The 16,158-nt window shown below is 36.2% G+C and overlaps 2 protein-coding genes across 5 annotated transcripts; both read left to right on the forward strand.

The window, feature by feature from the left end:
- Window positions 1-2,199: 2,199 nt before the first annotated feature.
- ECT6 (evolutionarily conserved C-terminal region 6) lies at window positions 2,200-6,691 on the forward strand. Of its 3 annotated transcripts, none has more exons than XM_089044473.1 (8): window positions 2,200-2,420; window positions 3,203-3,266; window positions 3,382-3,523; window positions 3,619-3,692; window positions 3,790-4,245; window positions 4,420-4,965; window positions 5,112-5,324; window positions 5,599-6,691. In XM_089044473.1, exons 2-8 carry the CDS (start codon window positions 3,219-3,221, stop codon window positions 6,172-6,174), a joined length of 2,055 nt encoding a protein of 684 aa, XP_088900599.1. In that variant the 5' UTR covers window positions 2,200-2,420; window positions 3,203-3,218; the 3' UTR covers window positions 6,175-6,691. The 3 variants fall into 3 exon arrangements, with proteins under 3 accessions (XP_088900599.1, XP_088900600.1, XP_088900601.1); XM_089044474.1 differs by lacking the exon at window positions 2,200-2,420 and adding an exon at window positions 2,440-2,594; XM_089044475.1 differs by lacking the exon at window positions 2,200-2,420 and adding an exon at window positions 2,448-2,509.
- A 509-nt stretch (window positions 6,692-7,200) lies between these two features.
- Window positions 7,201-13,816, forward strand: DRM3 (S-adenosyl-L-methionine-dependent methyltransferases superfamily protein). Of its 2 annotated transcripts, XM_008225229.3 has the most exons (12): window positions 7,201-7,452; window positions 7,714-7,782; window positions 8,051-8,139; window positions 8,228-8,356; window positions 8,573-8,669; window positions 8,969-9,015; window positions 9,272-9,379; window positions 9,693-9,792; window positions 10,326-10,441; window positions 11,318-11,420; window positions 11,774-11,853; window positions 12,338-13,816. In XM_008225229.3, exons 4-12 carry the CDS (start codon window positions 8,234-8,236, stop codon window positions 13,715-13,717), a joined length of 2,154 nt encoding a protein of 717 aa, XP_008223451.2. In that variant the 5' UTR covers window positions 7,201-7,452; window positions 7,714-7,782; window positions 8,051-8,139; window positions 8,228-8,233; the 3' UTR covers window positions 13,718-13,816. The 2 variants fall into 2 exon arrangements, with proteins under 2 accessions (XP_008223451.2, XP_088900598.1); XM_089044472.1 differs by lacking the exons at window positions 7,201-7,452; window positions 7,714-7,782; window positions 8,051-8,139; window positions 8,573-8,669 and having other exon boundaries at window positions 8,241-8,356.
- The last annotated feature ends 2,342 nt before the right edge of the window (window positions 13,817-16,158 follow it).

A 16,158-nucleotide genomic window follows, 5' to 3' on the forward strand; every position in this document is an offset into this window, starting at 1 on the left:
AACTATACAAGGAATAAAGCTCTTCTCCTTTTAATATTTCAGCTTCATTAGACTAAACTTGTCATCATTTTTATTTTAGCATGTAAGTCAGATTCCGGTAGAATAAAGGACCCAATTTTATAGTTATAACATGATGGGTTATATAACTTTATGGTTACAACAAGTCAATAAGTTCTTGTCGATGGCCCAAAAAGACAAGAATATTTTGTTAGTTTAATTGTGCATTAGAGGCTATTAGCCTGAAAAGAAGGTTTGATCAACGAGTATTTGGCTTATCCGCCGCAGAAACACAAGAATATTTTTATGTAAAAGATATCCCCGTGCACAGCTTGCAAGTAAGCATATATGGAAACGGAATTAAGATTTCCAAATTCCCAAGCGTTTCCAAGAATATCATTCAACTCACAAAAGCTAAAATAGCCTCACTTTTATTTGCAATCACTTGGTCTGCAAGTCTAAATGTTATGCATACAATTGTTCTTTTTCCCCCACAAGCATACAATTGTTTTTTTTGTTTTGTTTTAATACAAAGATATTCTACTTTAATCTAATTTAAACTACAGGAGGAGATTCGAACTCGATGCATAGTGAATAGCACATTCATTTTAGTCAACTTGGCTAAGCCTGTATCTGCATCATACAGTTGTTACATTAATTTAATTTTTCATTCAAGTCTTGTTCCATAAATTTATATTAATTGCACATTTAGATAAATAAATCTTGCTGAACACATAACACGTAAGTTATATCACTGTCTTTATATCTTCATGCATCATAAGCCAATATACCTACCGAGGGAAGCTTCTGGCCAGTTTCATATTCATAATCCACTGACATCATTTTCTATTTTAATTTCATTTGCCAACAACTTTTTAAGTTGATTACTTCAAATCAAATTTCTCTTCTTATGTTGAAAAAAAAAAGACCCAAATATATCACAACATTCAATGCAAGATTGACTAGAGAAGTTCAGTCCGCTCAATATAATGAGCTATTTGGAAATCTAGTGTTTTCTATATGAATTTTTTTTGGGAGATTCATTATTATACTTAATATATCAGTCTAAATTATAAAAAAAGACCTTATATGAAATGAACTTTAAAAACACACTCAAAGTTCATTTACAATATAGCAAGTAGGCTTTTAACTTCTTATAAATTACAAAACTATCATATATTTCTTTTAAAAAGTAAATTTAGGTTTTAGCCAAAAAAAAAAATTTCACTTTTGGAAAAAGCCAAAGCTTTTTCAAAAAATACAGAAAAACCTCTCAACTTTTAAATCAAAGACATGCAAATGTAAAAGATTCCTTAGGAAATCCAAAAATAAATAAGGGCAATTTTGTTCATTTTAGCTTCTTTTACAAATTCTCTTTCCTTTGTGTTTTTCCAAAGTCTCATTTCTTAAAACAAGTCCAACCCCAAAACTTCATTAAAAAAATCCAAAACACTCAATAGGGTATCAAAGTAATTTAATAATAAAAATTAAATTGACCAGCTGTCATTTTTTGAATTTGTTTATAGAAATTAAATAGAATTAATTTATATAAGTAGTGTTAAGAATGGATATAAGACTAAATATCTCACTTTTTTTCCCATCAAATTTATGTGTGAGATTGAATTTATTTCGTTAACTTGAATTAAATCATGGAATGGAATGATAGGGAAATAGAAAATGGGGGATAGGATGAATTCTTTTCAATTTAGACAAGGAGGGAAAATTAATTAGTTTGGAAGTAACTTTAAAATAAAATAGTCAATATTATCCCCTGTTGATAAAGAAAAACAAATAAATCCCCTGCTCCTATAAAAAGAGAAATATTTTTTAAACCTTTAAAAAATTAAATTAAATTGCTCGCCACTCAGCTTTCCAAGGCTGTGTCGGCACATTAATTGCGTGACGGGCATGGGCTTAAGTAAATCTGATTGGACCGTAACACCACTCACAGTAACGATACCACTTCTCTCCTTAAGCGACGTCGTTTCGATTTTTCAACGGAACAGACAAATTCTCCACTTTCCCGCTACGCATTTTTCCCGTGGCGGTTTCGAGTTTTCCCATGCCGCTCAGGGGTAATCTCGGCAATTAACAAAACCCACGGAATTGCAAAATTTCCACCCAAAACGCATCGTATCATGGGAATCTCCTTTCGCGTCTCTTTGCTTTTTCTATAAACACACACATTCACACACCCAAACCGCCTTCTTTTCCAAGCATTTGTCTCTCTCTCTCTCTCTCTCTCTCTCTTTTCTTCTCCCTTATGGTTAGGGTTTCTTAAGCGCGTCTGCTTCGCCTATAAATATTTATATAAAACAAAAAAACAATGTTGCAGAAAACCCCTCCTACTCTCTGCAAATTCTCCGATTCCTCCCTCTTAGAACTTTCTAGGTCAACCATGGATTGATTCGGCTTATTTCTTGGTAATAACCCTCACTCAACAAGCCTCTCTCTTCTTTTTTCGTTTATGCCCTGTATAGAATTCAGGCACTGCAAGCTTTTTCAAGCTCAAGTAAAGTCTCCTTGTAGTTTCGGTCCTTTCTTATCTCTTTTGGTGTGTTTCTAGCTTCTTTGTGCGAATTTCTGAGTATTAGAAGGTAGCCTGGGAGTTGAAATAGGAATTTTTGTTCCTTAATATTATTAATTCTATTTAATTAACTTTTCGGATTTGGAGGTCAAATTTTAATTCGTGGTTAGGTTTTGTGTTTGTTTTTGGTATTTGACTCGGTGGGTTTCAATCAGATCTATGGTATTGCTTGGGACATGTCAATTTCAATATAATTTTTTAGCAGCTCAAATTCAAACTTCAGTTACTCTACAAGGAAAAAAGAAGAAATAATATGAATTTGGTTAAGAAGTGTGTATTTTGCTGCTTTTGTTATCTCATTGATTGTTATGAAGAAGCCATTTATTCCATTCTATTTTTTTTGGGTCTTCTTTAATTGATCTAAAGAGTGTTTGGGTCGTTCCCGGCATTCTTAATAATAGCACCAAATTTTCTGTACCGAAAACTGAAGCCTTTTTTGTTGTGTAGTAGATAAAGTTTACTTGTTTGAGAACGTTTCTGGATTTTACTCTGCTGCCTTCATGTTAGATTTCATTTTGTTTATCACACTGGATACAGCACTGTGGCATTTTCTCCTAGTCCATTTCTTTCAACTCGACTCTTTTGAATGTTGACATTCTGTATCATTGTATTGTATAGGGGTGGCGGTACTGGAATGGAAATGTATAATGTTCCCGAACATGCGAATGATGAGGTTTATATGGTATGTTCTTGGTAATCGCTTGAAGATTTTGCTTTATCAGTAATCTTTTATTGAATGATAAGTGAAATTTGTAAGCCCTTTCTGGGTTATTGAGCGTTCGTGTCTCCACTTTTAGATTCAAGGCATGGAACAAAACCTGCATTTTACAACTCCCTTTGAACAAGTTGAAGCTATGTACAATGAAGGAGCCCCTGAGTATGTTGTTGATCAGGGCTTGTATTATCCGGCTGCCACCAACTATGGGTATTACTGTACAGGTAAATATAGTGCCTTTCTGTTGTGATAGATTAATATGATGGCTCATTTGTTTCATGTGTCTCATTTGTACATTATGTTGAATAAATATGGTCAGGATTTGAATCACCCGGTGAATGGGAGGACCACCGAAGGATTTTTGGCGCAGATGGTCCGGATATCCAGTACACGGTAAGTGATCTCTCTCTTTCTCACACTTTTTTTTTTCTTTCGGTTTCTTAAGTGGCGTTATGTGTGTTAATTCTCAAAATCCATCTCTATTTTTCAGGGTGCACAAAATGAAAGTTTGCCTTTTGTATATTATACACCTAGCTATGGGTATGCACAGTCTCCATACAACCCATACAATCCTTACATACCTGGTGCTATGATAGGCATTGATGGCCAACAGTATTGCACCATCCCCCCTTATCAAAACTCTGTCTCTTCACCTGCTTATATCCCTCATGTTGTTCAACCTGATGTTGTTCCCAATAGTTCACCTGACTCATTGTTTGATAATGGAGCATCAATTAATAGACCTGATGGAAGAGGGGTCAAATATAACTTAAATTCAGCTTCTGGAGGCTTCCCTAACACCCCTAAGTCCTCTGCAAATCAGATGAGTCCCTTGACAAAGGTATCAGAAGGTTCAAGAGGTAATGGACCGAGCAAGCATGCTGTTACACATGGCAGTGTTGTGTCTGGTCGTTTTTCAACCCCAGCCTCATCACATGTTCATCAGGTATTACTCTTTCTGTCAAGGTTTATGTATTTTAATGTAGGAAGCCTCTTGTACTTAAAGAGTTTCTAATAGGATCATCTCTGATCTTAAGGCCATGATAGTTGGTTTGTCGGAGGACCTTTTAAACAGACTGTGTTGTGTTCATAGTTCTGATGTTGACTTGTGCATTTGCAGGTTAGAAGTGCATCCGGCTCAATTTCGGCCGTGGATAACCTTCCAAATGGGAAAGTATTGCCTAATCATAATCAATTGAAGGTCGAAATCCCTGTTGGTAATGGCTTGTCAAACTTCGGATCTATTCCTCAAGGACGGGGTGCCGTGGGTAAGCTTCGGCCTAAGTTTAATGTTGGCAGGGCCTTGAATGATGTACATGGTGGCCTAGAGGCTTTGGGTGAGCAGAATTGTGGTCCTAGAATCAATAGGTTAAAAAATCAAATAGCTGTTAAAGCCTACACGACTAAGGCAGGAGATTGTAATGCTCAAGGGAACATCATTATTCGTACTGATCAGTATAACAAGGATGAACTGCCTGTTGACTATGTGAATGCAAAATTTTTTGTAATAAAATCGTACAGTGAGGATGATGTTCACAAGAGCATCAAATACAATGTTTGGTCATCTACACCCCATGGCAACAAGAAACTCAATAGTGCTTATGAAGATGCCCTAAGAATAGCTGCTGGAAAACCTGGAGGCTGTCCTATCTTCCTTTTCTTTTCTGTGAGTTCTATACCTGTTGGCTATTATTTTTTTGACAACATATATGATTTTACAGCCCTTTCAATTACCTCATCTATAAACCATCTGTAGCAGCAGGGCCTTGGTGATTCATTGGGTTATGCTAATATTGAATTGTCCATGCACAGGTTAATGCAAGTGGTCAATTCTGTGGCGTCGCAGAGATGGGTGGCCCGGTTGACTTCAACAAGGATATGGACTTTTGGCAGCAAGATAAATGGAGTGGGAGCTTCCCTGTTAAGTGGCACATCATTAAAGATGTGCCAAACACCAGTTTCAGGCACATCGTATTAGAGAACAATGAAAACAAGCCGGTGACTAATAGTAGGGATACACAAGAGGTATATTTAGATTTATTTTCCTGTATTGCCTTGAGTTGCCATCTAGCATAGAGTTAGAAGTCATGCCATGCACCATGGTTATGGAGAAACGTGACTTGGAGAACAGGAACCCAGACTGCCAGACAAGGCAGAATGGTTAAATGGTTGTGTGCAGGCACATAGCTTATAATTGCAATAAGTGTCCAGCATGTATTGTGAATATGTGGGTTCCTCTGCACCATATAAATAGGGGATTTCTTAGGTTGGTTGTTAATTATTTATTTTTACTGTGCAGATCATGTATAAGAAAGGCTTGGAGATGTTGAAAATATTCAAGAATCACACATTGAAGACATCTTTACTTGATGACTTTATGTACTATGAAGAGCGTCAGAAATTCATGCAGGAAGAGAGAAGCAGGTTACTTGTTAGAAGTTTTGAAAGTCCATTTCTAGTAACGGGTTTGGGTCCCCCCCGCAAGCTAAACTCTGTGGGTGACGATGCAAACAACTCGAAAAAGACTCTTGTCCCTGCTTCTGCGCAGGTTTCCTCTAACTTTGGTGTTACAAACACAAGTATTACGAATGGAAATGCTGAGAAAAAGGCACCTGAAGCAAAAGATGATGCTGTATCTACCTTAAAAATTGGTTCACTCACTATTAATCGAAAGCAGGTGGACTCAAAATCTTCAGCTGCTGCTGCTACTAATGCCAAAAGCTTTGATGTTGTTACTGTAGGCTCAATGCCTGTTAGAGTTAATGGATTTGCTGAATCCTTGCGTAATTTAACAGTTGGAACTATCCCTCTTGATCCTAGAGCATTACAACGAGAGGATGGTTCTCTTATCAAAAAGGGGGATCAACAGAAATGATTCAGAAGTAAATCCCAGTTTTCTTTTGTTGGTGCTATTTTGTGTCTTTGGCGGGTCGATCGAATACTGGGTTTATGATACTCAGTCATGGTTATAGGCGATGATAAAAATGGAATACTCACTCTGATCTGATATTGTCTCTTTTGTTTTTCACCCCCCTTATTTAGTTCTTTTGCTCCAGTTATTTCTGGTCCATACCTTAGTTATATCCTGGATTTTTTTTGGGGGGGTTTGTTGCTCAAGTCAATTGGAAATACAGTTTGATATTCAAGAATGAAAGATACAAAGAAATTTCTGTTATTAGCAACTAACATATCTGTAAGTCTTCAGGGTGCTGTGGCACCTTTTGTCCCTTGTTTACTGGGTATTTGGTTCTTTTCCTGATAGAATGTGGAGTTGAAATTGTATCAGGGATGTGTTGATGCTGTGTTCCTATCCATCACAATAAAAAAGTGACACAGATTGATTCACAATCTAACACATGTTTATTGTGTTTGAATTGTGAAAATTTGTTGCATTTGTGTCTTTCTTTTCTTCGGCTGATTGCTCATTTTTGTAAAGAGCTTAATATTCTGCGAATCGAGCTTGAACGATCTAAAAGCGAGGCGATTTCGAACTATATCAATCCAGTTTACAGCAGCATACAATGCTAGACTTCCCAACTTGTTATTCCAATTCTTTTTTCTTCTCGAACCAGTGTCACACTAGCACATTTGATTTTGTAAGTACTGGCAGCTCTAATGTCCGTTAATTTAATTATTGCAACTCTAATGTCCTGTTAAAAGAAATAGACTATTGTTATGGGCACTCCATTTATTACTTTGAAACACTTCCAAACTTGCACAATATGAATTTTAGTGCCTTCACAATGTGGGGTGCACTAATCACTAAACGAGTGCTAATAACAGTTCTCTAGAAACATCAGGTGACTGGGATGAATAATGTGGTGGCATCGGGATCACGACACGTGTCCGTCATGCTTCCTTCTCCTTCCCTCAACACCTGACTAACCAAAACCGGATCTTTGACCTAACCTAATCCGAACCCATTTCTCCAGCTTCACGTTACTCTTTATAGAGTTTAACGCCAGTCAGTGACGCCGTAACCTATTGACTGTGGTCAAACAGTCAGGGGAATCAGTTGTTGTACTGTATGTACGTGATTCTCAGCGCTCAATTCGCGTCCGAACGACCCTTCACCGCGGGAGTGAGTGCAGTCGACGCGCCGCATCTGGGGCAGCGTAGACTTCGCTCCTCCGCCGTTGAAATCTCTGATCAGGTACGTCGGCGTGTGCACTCGCCCTGCCTTCTGTCATTGAGCAATTCCTACAGTTGAAAATTGCAACGTCTGCTTAGCTTTTGTCTTCTCTGTTCGTTACTCGTTCTGTTTTATTTTGTTCTTCTGTCTGTTTGGTTGCTTAGAAAACGAAGGAAAGTAAGGAAATTTATCTTCTTTCACTACTTTTTCTTATAAATTAATAGGGACATAAACTATTTGGATTTGCATGACTAATTTGGTGATTTGGTATGTCAATTTCAGTTTAATTCATACGCAGTTTCGTCGACTTTTGCAAATTGAGCATTGGTATATGCAAATGCAGCACTTTAGGTAAGAAATTTAATGCATGGCTTAATTCTTTCGGTTACCTTTCACCAAGGGTTCATTACAGTTACAAAGTTGGTGTGATGATAAAGTGCAAAGCTTGGGTGACCAGTTAGATACTTGAGTTTTTGTAGCTTAATGGTGTAATGCGGACCTTGATATGAAGAACTATTAAATCACCCGGATATTGCTGAATGCTGTTGTTATGAACCGATAAGTTATTTGCTGGTTCAAATTTCATTGAAAGGCTAAATTTGATGGTTTTTTCTTGTAGACGGTGACTGGCGGCCTAGCTTTTGCAGTTTGTGGCCGATTGTAATATTATATTTTCCATCTTTGCTTCAACTGATTCATTTCAAAAAGGTATCCTTATGTATAAAGCTTCTACGTTATATTTGGAGATGGTTGAATGTCATATATGTATTTATGCGCTCTCTATTCTATTCTATAGGTCAATATGACAAATTACTCAAACAGAAAAAGTTCCTCGGAACAGGAATGTGAAAAAGCAATTGTGCCTAAAGAAGAGATCTTGGATTTCGAGTTGCCTTCTGATGCTGCATTCTCAGGGCATTTCGGGGTATGCCCACCATTTCATGAATGTTTCTGCCAGTTTTCATATGATGTAATTTCACCATATATGATATATCTAATTGTACCAAGTTGATTGTAGAGAGTTTTGAAATGGTTGAGAAACGCCATAGAATAAAAGATAATAATTGCAATATACATAGTTAATAATCCATTCTGGCAACTTTCTTAAATTTTTTTTTTCCTTCTTTCTTTACAATTCCAGAACAATGCCGCGAGTTCATCTGGGAGTAATACGCGATCGGATTTGATTGGAATGGGATTTTTACCATCACTTGTAGACAAAGTGATTGAACAAAAGGGTAGGTCATGCCAATTAAAGAACTCTCTTCTATTTTAATCATCCTGAAAGTGGGTGAGGGTTGTGGGATTAACAGGGGCTTTGTAAGTTTAGAAGATGATAAGAAAGCAAACCACGCAGAACCTGGGCTGTTCACATGCACATGTGCACATTCATACACCCACGGTGGTTCAACAGGCCCCCATTTGATGCACTCAAATATGTTATTATCATTATCTGCATTTATATCCTTAATCACATGATCTGGTAATTTTTTTACCCTGGGAATTTTGATGATTGTGTTTCTATCTTCAAATTTAGGTGAAGGCGATGTAGAATTGTTATTGGAGACACTTTTGTCGCATTCAGTAAGTAATGTATTCTTTGTTACTGTTTCTTAAAATGTCGTATTCTTAGATTCTCCAGAATCATTTGTTAGTTCAATTGGAAATACTGAAATTAGCATCCTAGCATGGATGCAACCATCTCTCTGTCTCTTGATAGTTTGCATGCCGGAGGCAAAGTCTGATTTTCTCTGGTTTTTCAGTTTTGAAATTAAGTGTTTGTCGGGGATTTCCCAAGGAATTTTGAATTCTTATAGTCAACCTGTTTTGGATTGAATAGGGTTCTCAAAAATCAGATTCTGAGTCATCAGATTCTCTGGATAGCTTATTTGACGACAAGGATGAAAGCGGTCTTCCAGAGGTTTCTAATATTATTCAACCAAAAGAGGTAAACTGCGAAGACTTCTGTAATCTTGTTTTCTGATGTTTCCTTTATGTATCCCAGAGGTCCTGTGGCTAGTCAGCACTTTTGTGATTATTCTTCATGAGTCATTGGGTAACAATGTTGGTGACTTCCAATGCTACGCAAGCTTGGAGATTAGCTAAATCGTATTTGGAACTTTTCTCATAAAGCAGATCATTCTCCCCTCTTCTTGTGACGATGATAAAAGGGCAGCTGTTTATTATGATATTTTATTTTTCATGTGATCTTGTTTGTCTCAGTTTGCACATGGTTAGGCTCAATCTTTTATTTTTGGCAGGAGCCTGATTTAGCTGATGGACTTGATGAGGGAAAAAGGGCATCCTTACTGATGATGAATTTTTCTCCAAATGAAGTTGAGTTTGCAATTGATAAGCTCGGTAGGTTGAAATTTATGGAAATTTTATTGTGCGCGAAATTTTTTGAGTTATACTGGCTTTTTATATTGAAAAGAAACATGAGATATACAACAGAAGCTCACTCACTGGTTGACTGTTCTGTGCTTATGACTAACGTGAAATTCAGACATACTTATCATTAGTTATGTTACATAGATAAGTCCAAACATGTTTGTTTTTAGGCTCCTCAACCAGGCGTATATGAAATCACTATTACGGAATTGGATTAAGGATCTCGCTACGGAATGAAGCATATTCTGAATTATCTACAATAACTATTAAAGTTTTGGGCTATTAGTGCTAACAGTTTCAGTGATGTTTGAACCAGGGGAAGAGCTCTACAAAGTTACATTGTTGGAACTTGCTTACGTAGCGTTAATTTGAATATAATTTATTCCTCCCCCCCCAAAAAGATCATGATTTTCCACCTTGGCCCTTTTGTTAATCATCCTATTAAATTTCCTACAATATTATGTTCGACAATATAGGTTGGTTAATCTCATTTTAATGCACAGGTGAAGATGCTCCAATTAATGATTTGGTGGATTTTATCATTGCCGCTCAGGTAGCTGTGAAACTTGAAAATGATATAGGTGATAGTACAACTCATGGTGATGAAGAAAAAGACGAGGTATAAAAATAATCCTTGCATTAAATTGTTATCTATGTGATGACATTCTTGGATGTTGGTAATCGGTTGTATCCTGTTTTTTGGTGGGCTCCTTGTGCACTTTTTTTTTGTATTTATCATTCTTTAATAAAAAGATTTTCTTCTAAAAAAGACATTATTGGATGTTGGTAACACAATTACATTATATTTGAGCAAAACGTGTTGAATACATGGTTTTGTTCTTTTGGAAAAAGAAAAAAACTAATGCATAAGCTTGAAGCATAAAGTTTATGGAATGCTGAACTTTGCTCTCTAATTCCATTGGACACTAGATCAGATGAAAACCATGGTAATAACATGTCAGATAACTTAATGTTCCGGGTGGGTTATGTTTTTTTTTCTTCCATGCCATTAATAAATGGAAATGCATAATTTCAGTTGTGTTAAATTTGTCTATAGTCTCTTAAAATATGCTGTTATTTCACTACATTTGTTGCCATGTGCTCCATTGGGTTTCCCAGAGTTTTTCCTGTGTCTTACATCTAAAAGGGTTTTTAGTCAGAGTTCAATTTTAAAAAAGAGATAACTGAAACGAAAGAAGATTTACCTTTCACCTTTGATCTCGCGTTATCCCCAACTTAAGCAATCATGCACAACTCTTCATGGTAAGAAAGGAGGTTTAATTACTTGACACAATGACAGCAGATGCACATCTAAGGCAGGAATTTTTTTTTCTCACTACATGTTCTCTTTTAATCATCAAGAGTGCAAAAATGTCTTTGGAGCATGCAATCACATGGTTGCCATGTTGTCTTGTAGATTTTTCACCAAGTGTTTGTTATATACTTATTTTATTTGCTATTATATTGTACAATACTTTAACCTTTTGATTCCCAGGATGCTAATGATGAAAAATTATATGGGACCATGGAGAAGACACTTCGTTTGCTTGAAATGGGTTTCTCTGAGAACCAAGTTTCTTGGGCAATCGAAAAGTTTGGTGAGTCTTTCATATCATTTGCTCCACTATACATGAAAAGTAAAGAACGTAAACTGTTGAAATTTATTTTGGATGTAAGAATTTTTTTTAGAGGGGCGTTGTGACTGTACAAATAATACTTATCATGTGCTAATATAATCATTATTGTTGGCATTACAACAGTATTTCATTCAACACAAAACAAATTGTTTTCAACTGTCAATTGTTACATGCAGTCTACTGGATTTTCAATGGAAGTGGCTGAGTCACTTGTAACGTGATTTGCTTAATTTCATCTTGTAGTTATATGGGTGATACATTTTTTTTTTTCTGCTTATTGCCAACTCTTATTTAACAATCATTTGTTGTTTCAGGTTCAAGAGCTCCAATTGGAGATCTTGCAGACTCAATCGTTGCATATCAAATTTCTGATGACTGTTATAAAGAAAATAAGGTCAGAATGCATTCTTATAATCAGTTATTGACTTTTCAAGTGCTGACGTACTTTGTGTATTTGTTTAGATTCCCATAGGCCCAACAAATTTTTAAATGTGTTCTTCGGTATCAAAGTGGCTGCAACTGCAAATAGTTCATTCTAATGGAAAGTTATATGCTTGGCTGTGCATGTCTTCGTACCAAATTGTGTTGGCAACCTTAACCTAATGTTTTTTATCTTGCAACTAATTATATATTTTATTTATGAAATCAACGACCTAACAGGACCTTACCAATTTTTGGATGTGCTTGTGGAAGAATTGATGTATTATCCTGCTTGTTTTATGGGTCTGTTCATTTATTATTACAAGTTAGTTGTTGAAATATATGTTATCATCTCTAAGGGCTATGTTCATTACTTCTTTGCTTTCTAAACATATATAGTCTTCTCATTCATCATTTAGATTGGTTTACTAATGTTTGGAACAATATATCTAGTGCAGTACTCGGCCCATTCAAACCATTCACGCACTGGAGTGGGTTCTAGGTTTTTTGCTACTGGATCATATGATTCAGTTAAAGTTGAAAACGAAGAATTTCATCTGCATACAGCTTCTCAATCAATGGATTGCAATGCAGCAAACAATTCTTTAGGAAAGAGGCCTAAGCAAGAGTATAATGATGATGATTCAAATGTTGTTCCAACCTCAGTTCCTCAGTTTAGGGCGTTCAGACATGTTGCTTTCGAAGAAAAACGTAAAGGGAAAAGGCCAAGACAAGAGTATGTTGATAATTCAAGCTCTTTCCTTGACCAAACATGGATGGAAGAAAAAGTTGACCCTACAATTGGCAATCTTGAAATGTCAAAACCTTTCAAAAGCAATCCTTGCAAGAGTGTGAATCAAATGATGGCTAAACCTCCATATTTCTTTTATGGAAATATTGTGAATTTAACATATGATTCATGGGCAAAAATTTCTCAGTTTTTGTATGGACTGGAACCTGAATACGTGAATACTCAATTCTTCTCGGCCTTGAATAGAAGGGAAGGCTATGTACACAACCTTCCAACTGAGAACAGGTTTCACATCCTTCCAAAGTCACCAATGACCATTGAGGATGCAATACCACATACAAAGAAATGGTGGCCTTCGTGGGATACAAGGAAGCAATTGACTTGCATCTGTTCTGAAACTAGTGGCATATCTCAGCTTTGTGATAGGCTTGGAAGGGTACTTTCTGATTCTCGTGGATTGCTCTCATCTGAGCAGCAGAGAGACGTCCTTCATCAGTGTCGTTCATTAAATCTTGTGTGGGTTGGACGATACAAGCTGAGCCCCACAGAACCTGAATATTTAGAACGTATCCTAGGCTACCCATTGAATCACACTCAAGTTGCTGAGAGTAGTTTAACAGAAAGACTTCTTTCACTCAAATTTTGCTTTCAGACAGACACGTTGGGTTATCATCTCTCTGCGTTGAAATCTATGTACCCAGGAGGATTAACAGTGTTCTCAATTTTCAGTGGAATCGGTGGAGCAGAAGTTGCTTTACATAGGCTTGGCATTAGTTTGAAAGGTGTTGTATCTGTGGAGACCAATGCAACAAAAAGGAAGATTCTAAGAAGGTGGTGGGAGAATACTGGACAAACTGGGCAACTGGAGCAAATTGAAGATGTTCATAAGCTGACAAGCACCAAACTTGAAAGTCTGATGAAGAAATTTGGTGGTTTTGATTTGATTGTCTGTCAGCACCCATGCAGTGACTCAATCTCTAAGATTTCTCCACAGAGTGACAGTCTCCCAGGTTTTGACTTCTCCTTGTTTTATGAGTTTGTTCGTGTTTTGCAACGTGTAAGAACTATGTCAGAAAGAAAGAGGTGACAGCTTTTGCTGCCCTATATAATTCATTCTGTGGTACATCTAACTTGTTAAGGATAACTAGATTCATTCGTTTATGAAAAATTGAGCTTGAGAATGTCATGCCAGTGTCTTTTAGATAAATTTAATACATGCAGAAAGATATAGCTTTGCATAAGTTGCGAAGTTGATGATGATGATGATGTCAATACTTGGATGTTTGCATTTAACATATGCTGGCCATTGATGTGCATAAGTTTCCAAACTGATGTTATTATTCAAGACTTAAAGACTACTCTTGTATGTAATGAAATGTATCTTTAGGTCATGGAAATTTTCATGAGCAAGTTGAGGAATATGTTGACTACTATATCCGTCTTGCTGTCAAGTGTCATGGTTGGATCCCCAACTTGACTAGACAAGCACCGGAACAAATCACTCACGCCAAGAATGCCTTCTGTTGGAGAATTACTTGTTGGCCAACTATCAAATCAGTCAATGCTCAAAATACACAGAATGTAGAACTACTTTTGCTGATATTTGGGTGGGTTTAATTTGTCTTTTGCCTTGAAGTTTCTACGGCCTATACCTAAAGAATTTGGTTTTGAGTTTTGTGCTAGACAAAATCATTTAGACTGCAATCCGCCATGAAGAAGACTTGACAATTGCCTTCACCTCCACTATACTTGAAGGAACAAGTCGGGGGAGTTGATTGTTGGTCTAGAACTAGAATAGTTGGGAAAGCATGTAGCTCACAAAGGTCCCTCAACTCCACTGTACTTCCATCCAATGCTCTATTTTTATTTCTTTTTGGCTTATTAATTTCAATTGACAACGTGTTGAAAGTTAGCCATCTGGGTGAACCTTATGGTCGTAGTCATTGAGCTGTCCCTTGCCATAGTTTGTCGCAATGATAAAGGAAAAGACAAACGTCCCAAATAAATATGGGAATTTGTATTATAAATAAAGAACCGACGAAGGCAATAATTGAGCCTTCACACAAATTTTGAGATTGTTTTGAGTGCATGGTATTATTCTTATTGCGAATAAATTCCTGGAATAATAATGCTTACTACTACTAGGTTATGGACTTCGGTTTGTGTTCAATGAATTCAAGTGGTAGCCACATTCGAATAATATGATTTATAATCATAACTTGGCTTTTCTATAGAAAAATCAGATAATCAACGCCAACCACTTTTTGTTAATTTTTCTCAATGTTGATGGTTAATTTTCTAATACTGGGACCTGTGGACACGATATTCCGATTGGAAAAAGCTTTCTTCTTTTTGAACACCTGATCGTCAATGATGGGCAATGATAATAGTGGAAGGGAAAGATACAAAATTTGGAGTGTAGATTACGTCCCGTTTAAGGGTCCCATAAGTATGACGAATTAATCCATTTGTAACAGGAAATTCTTAGATTTAGTAATGAAATAGATCAAGAAACAAATATTTGAAAGAGAAATTTTTTAATATAGCTGTAATACCGTCACGTAGTATTATTAATTCACATATTATAGTATAAATGCGATTTGATCTGTAGCATGTTCTAATGTTACAAAATGTGTGAAGCTTCAATTCCCATCTTCCTAAAACTTTTTATTTAAAAAAAAATATTAATTAAAAAAAAGTATCATAATCTTTTTCATTTGGGCCGAGGCGGCTTGGGAGGCTATGGACCGGGACATCAGCCAAAAGGTTAAAGGTTTCAGGTTTTCATAACATCCAGGACAGTAAGTCAACTAGTCAACAGGAAAAAGAAATTCACCGCCTTATCAGAAAGCTTGATTAATTTATGATTGCGATGGGATGACTCACGTTGAAAATCAACTTGAGTAATTCTAGGGTTTATACAATAGATCTTTGTTTCCATCCACAATACACTTCTAAACGTTCCATCACCGACTCACGCGCAAACATTCCATCACCCTTACTTTGAAAATAGAAAATAAAAATTGTTATCAAACATGTTTTTAGTCTTTCAGTTGAAAATAGGAATCTCAAGTTCCCAACACAAAGGGAGACTATCAAGACTTTAGCGAAATCGATGTTATAAAAGAATATAAAGTAAATTATGTTATTTAAATATTCATGTCTAGTAATATATCTCTTTTTAATGTCGATAATATCTTAACTCAATAATTTCACGGTAAATTAATATTACTTGAAAATTTACCCCCTCTAAAATGGGGAGAAAAATATGTTTGCACAAGGAAGTAGCAAATTATTATTTTCATATTTTACCATTCTTATTAATATTTTAGAAATACAGAGGCTCGGGCTCAGTCTGGATTAATACTCTTCCTTTTTTAATTTTCTCATTCGGACATCCTAAGAAATATGAGGAACGTATGTCTAGGCAAGTTGGGGGAGTTAATGCACTACATCCCATTTTGTTCTCCAATACACATAAACAGACATACTTTTCTATATTTAGGATAAAATATTCAAATATAAACA

This window comes from Prunus mume, linkage group LG2 (genome assembly GCF_029339155.1).
Source record: "Prunus mume cultivar Tortuosa linkage group LG2, ASM2933915v1, whole genome shotgun sequence".
NCBI lineage: Eukaryota > Viridiplantae > Streptophyta > Magnoliopsida > Rosales > Rosaceae > Prunus > Prunus mume.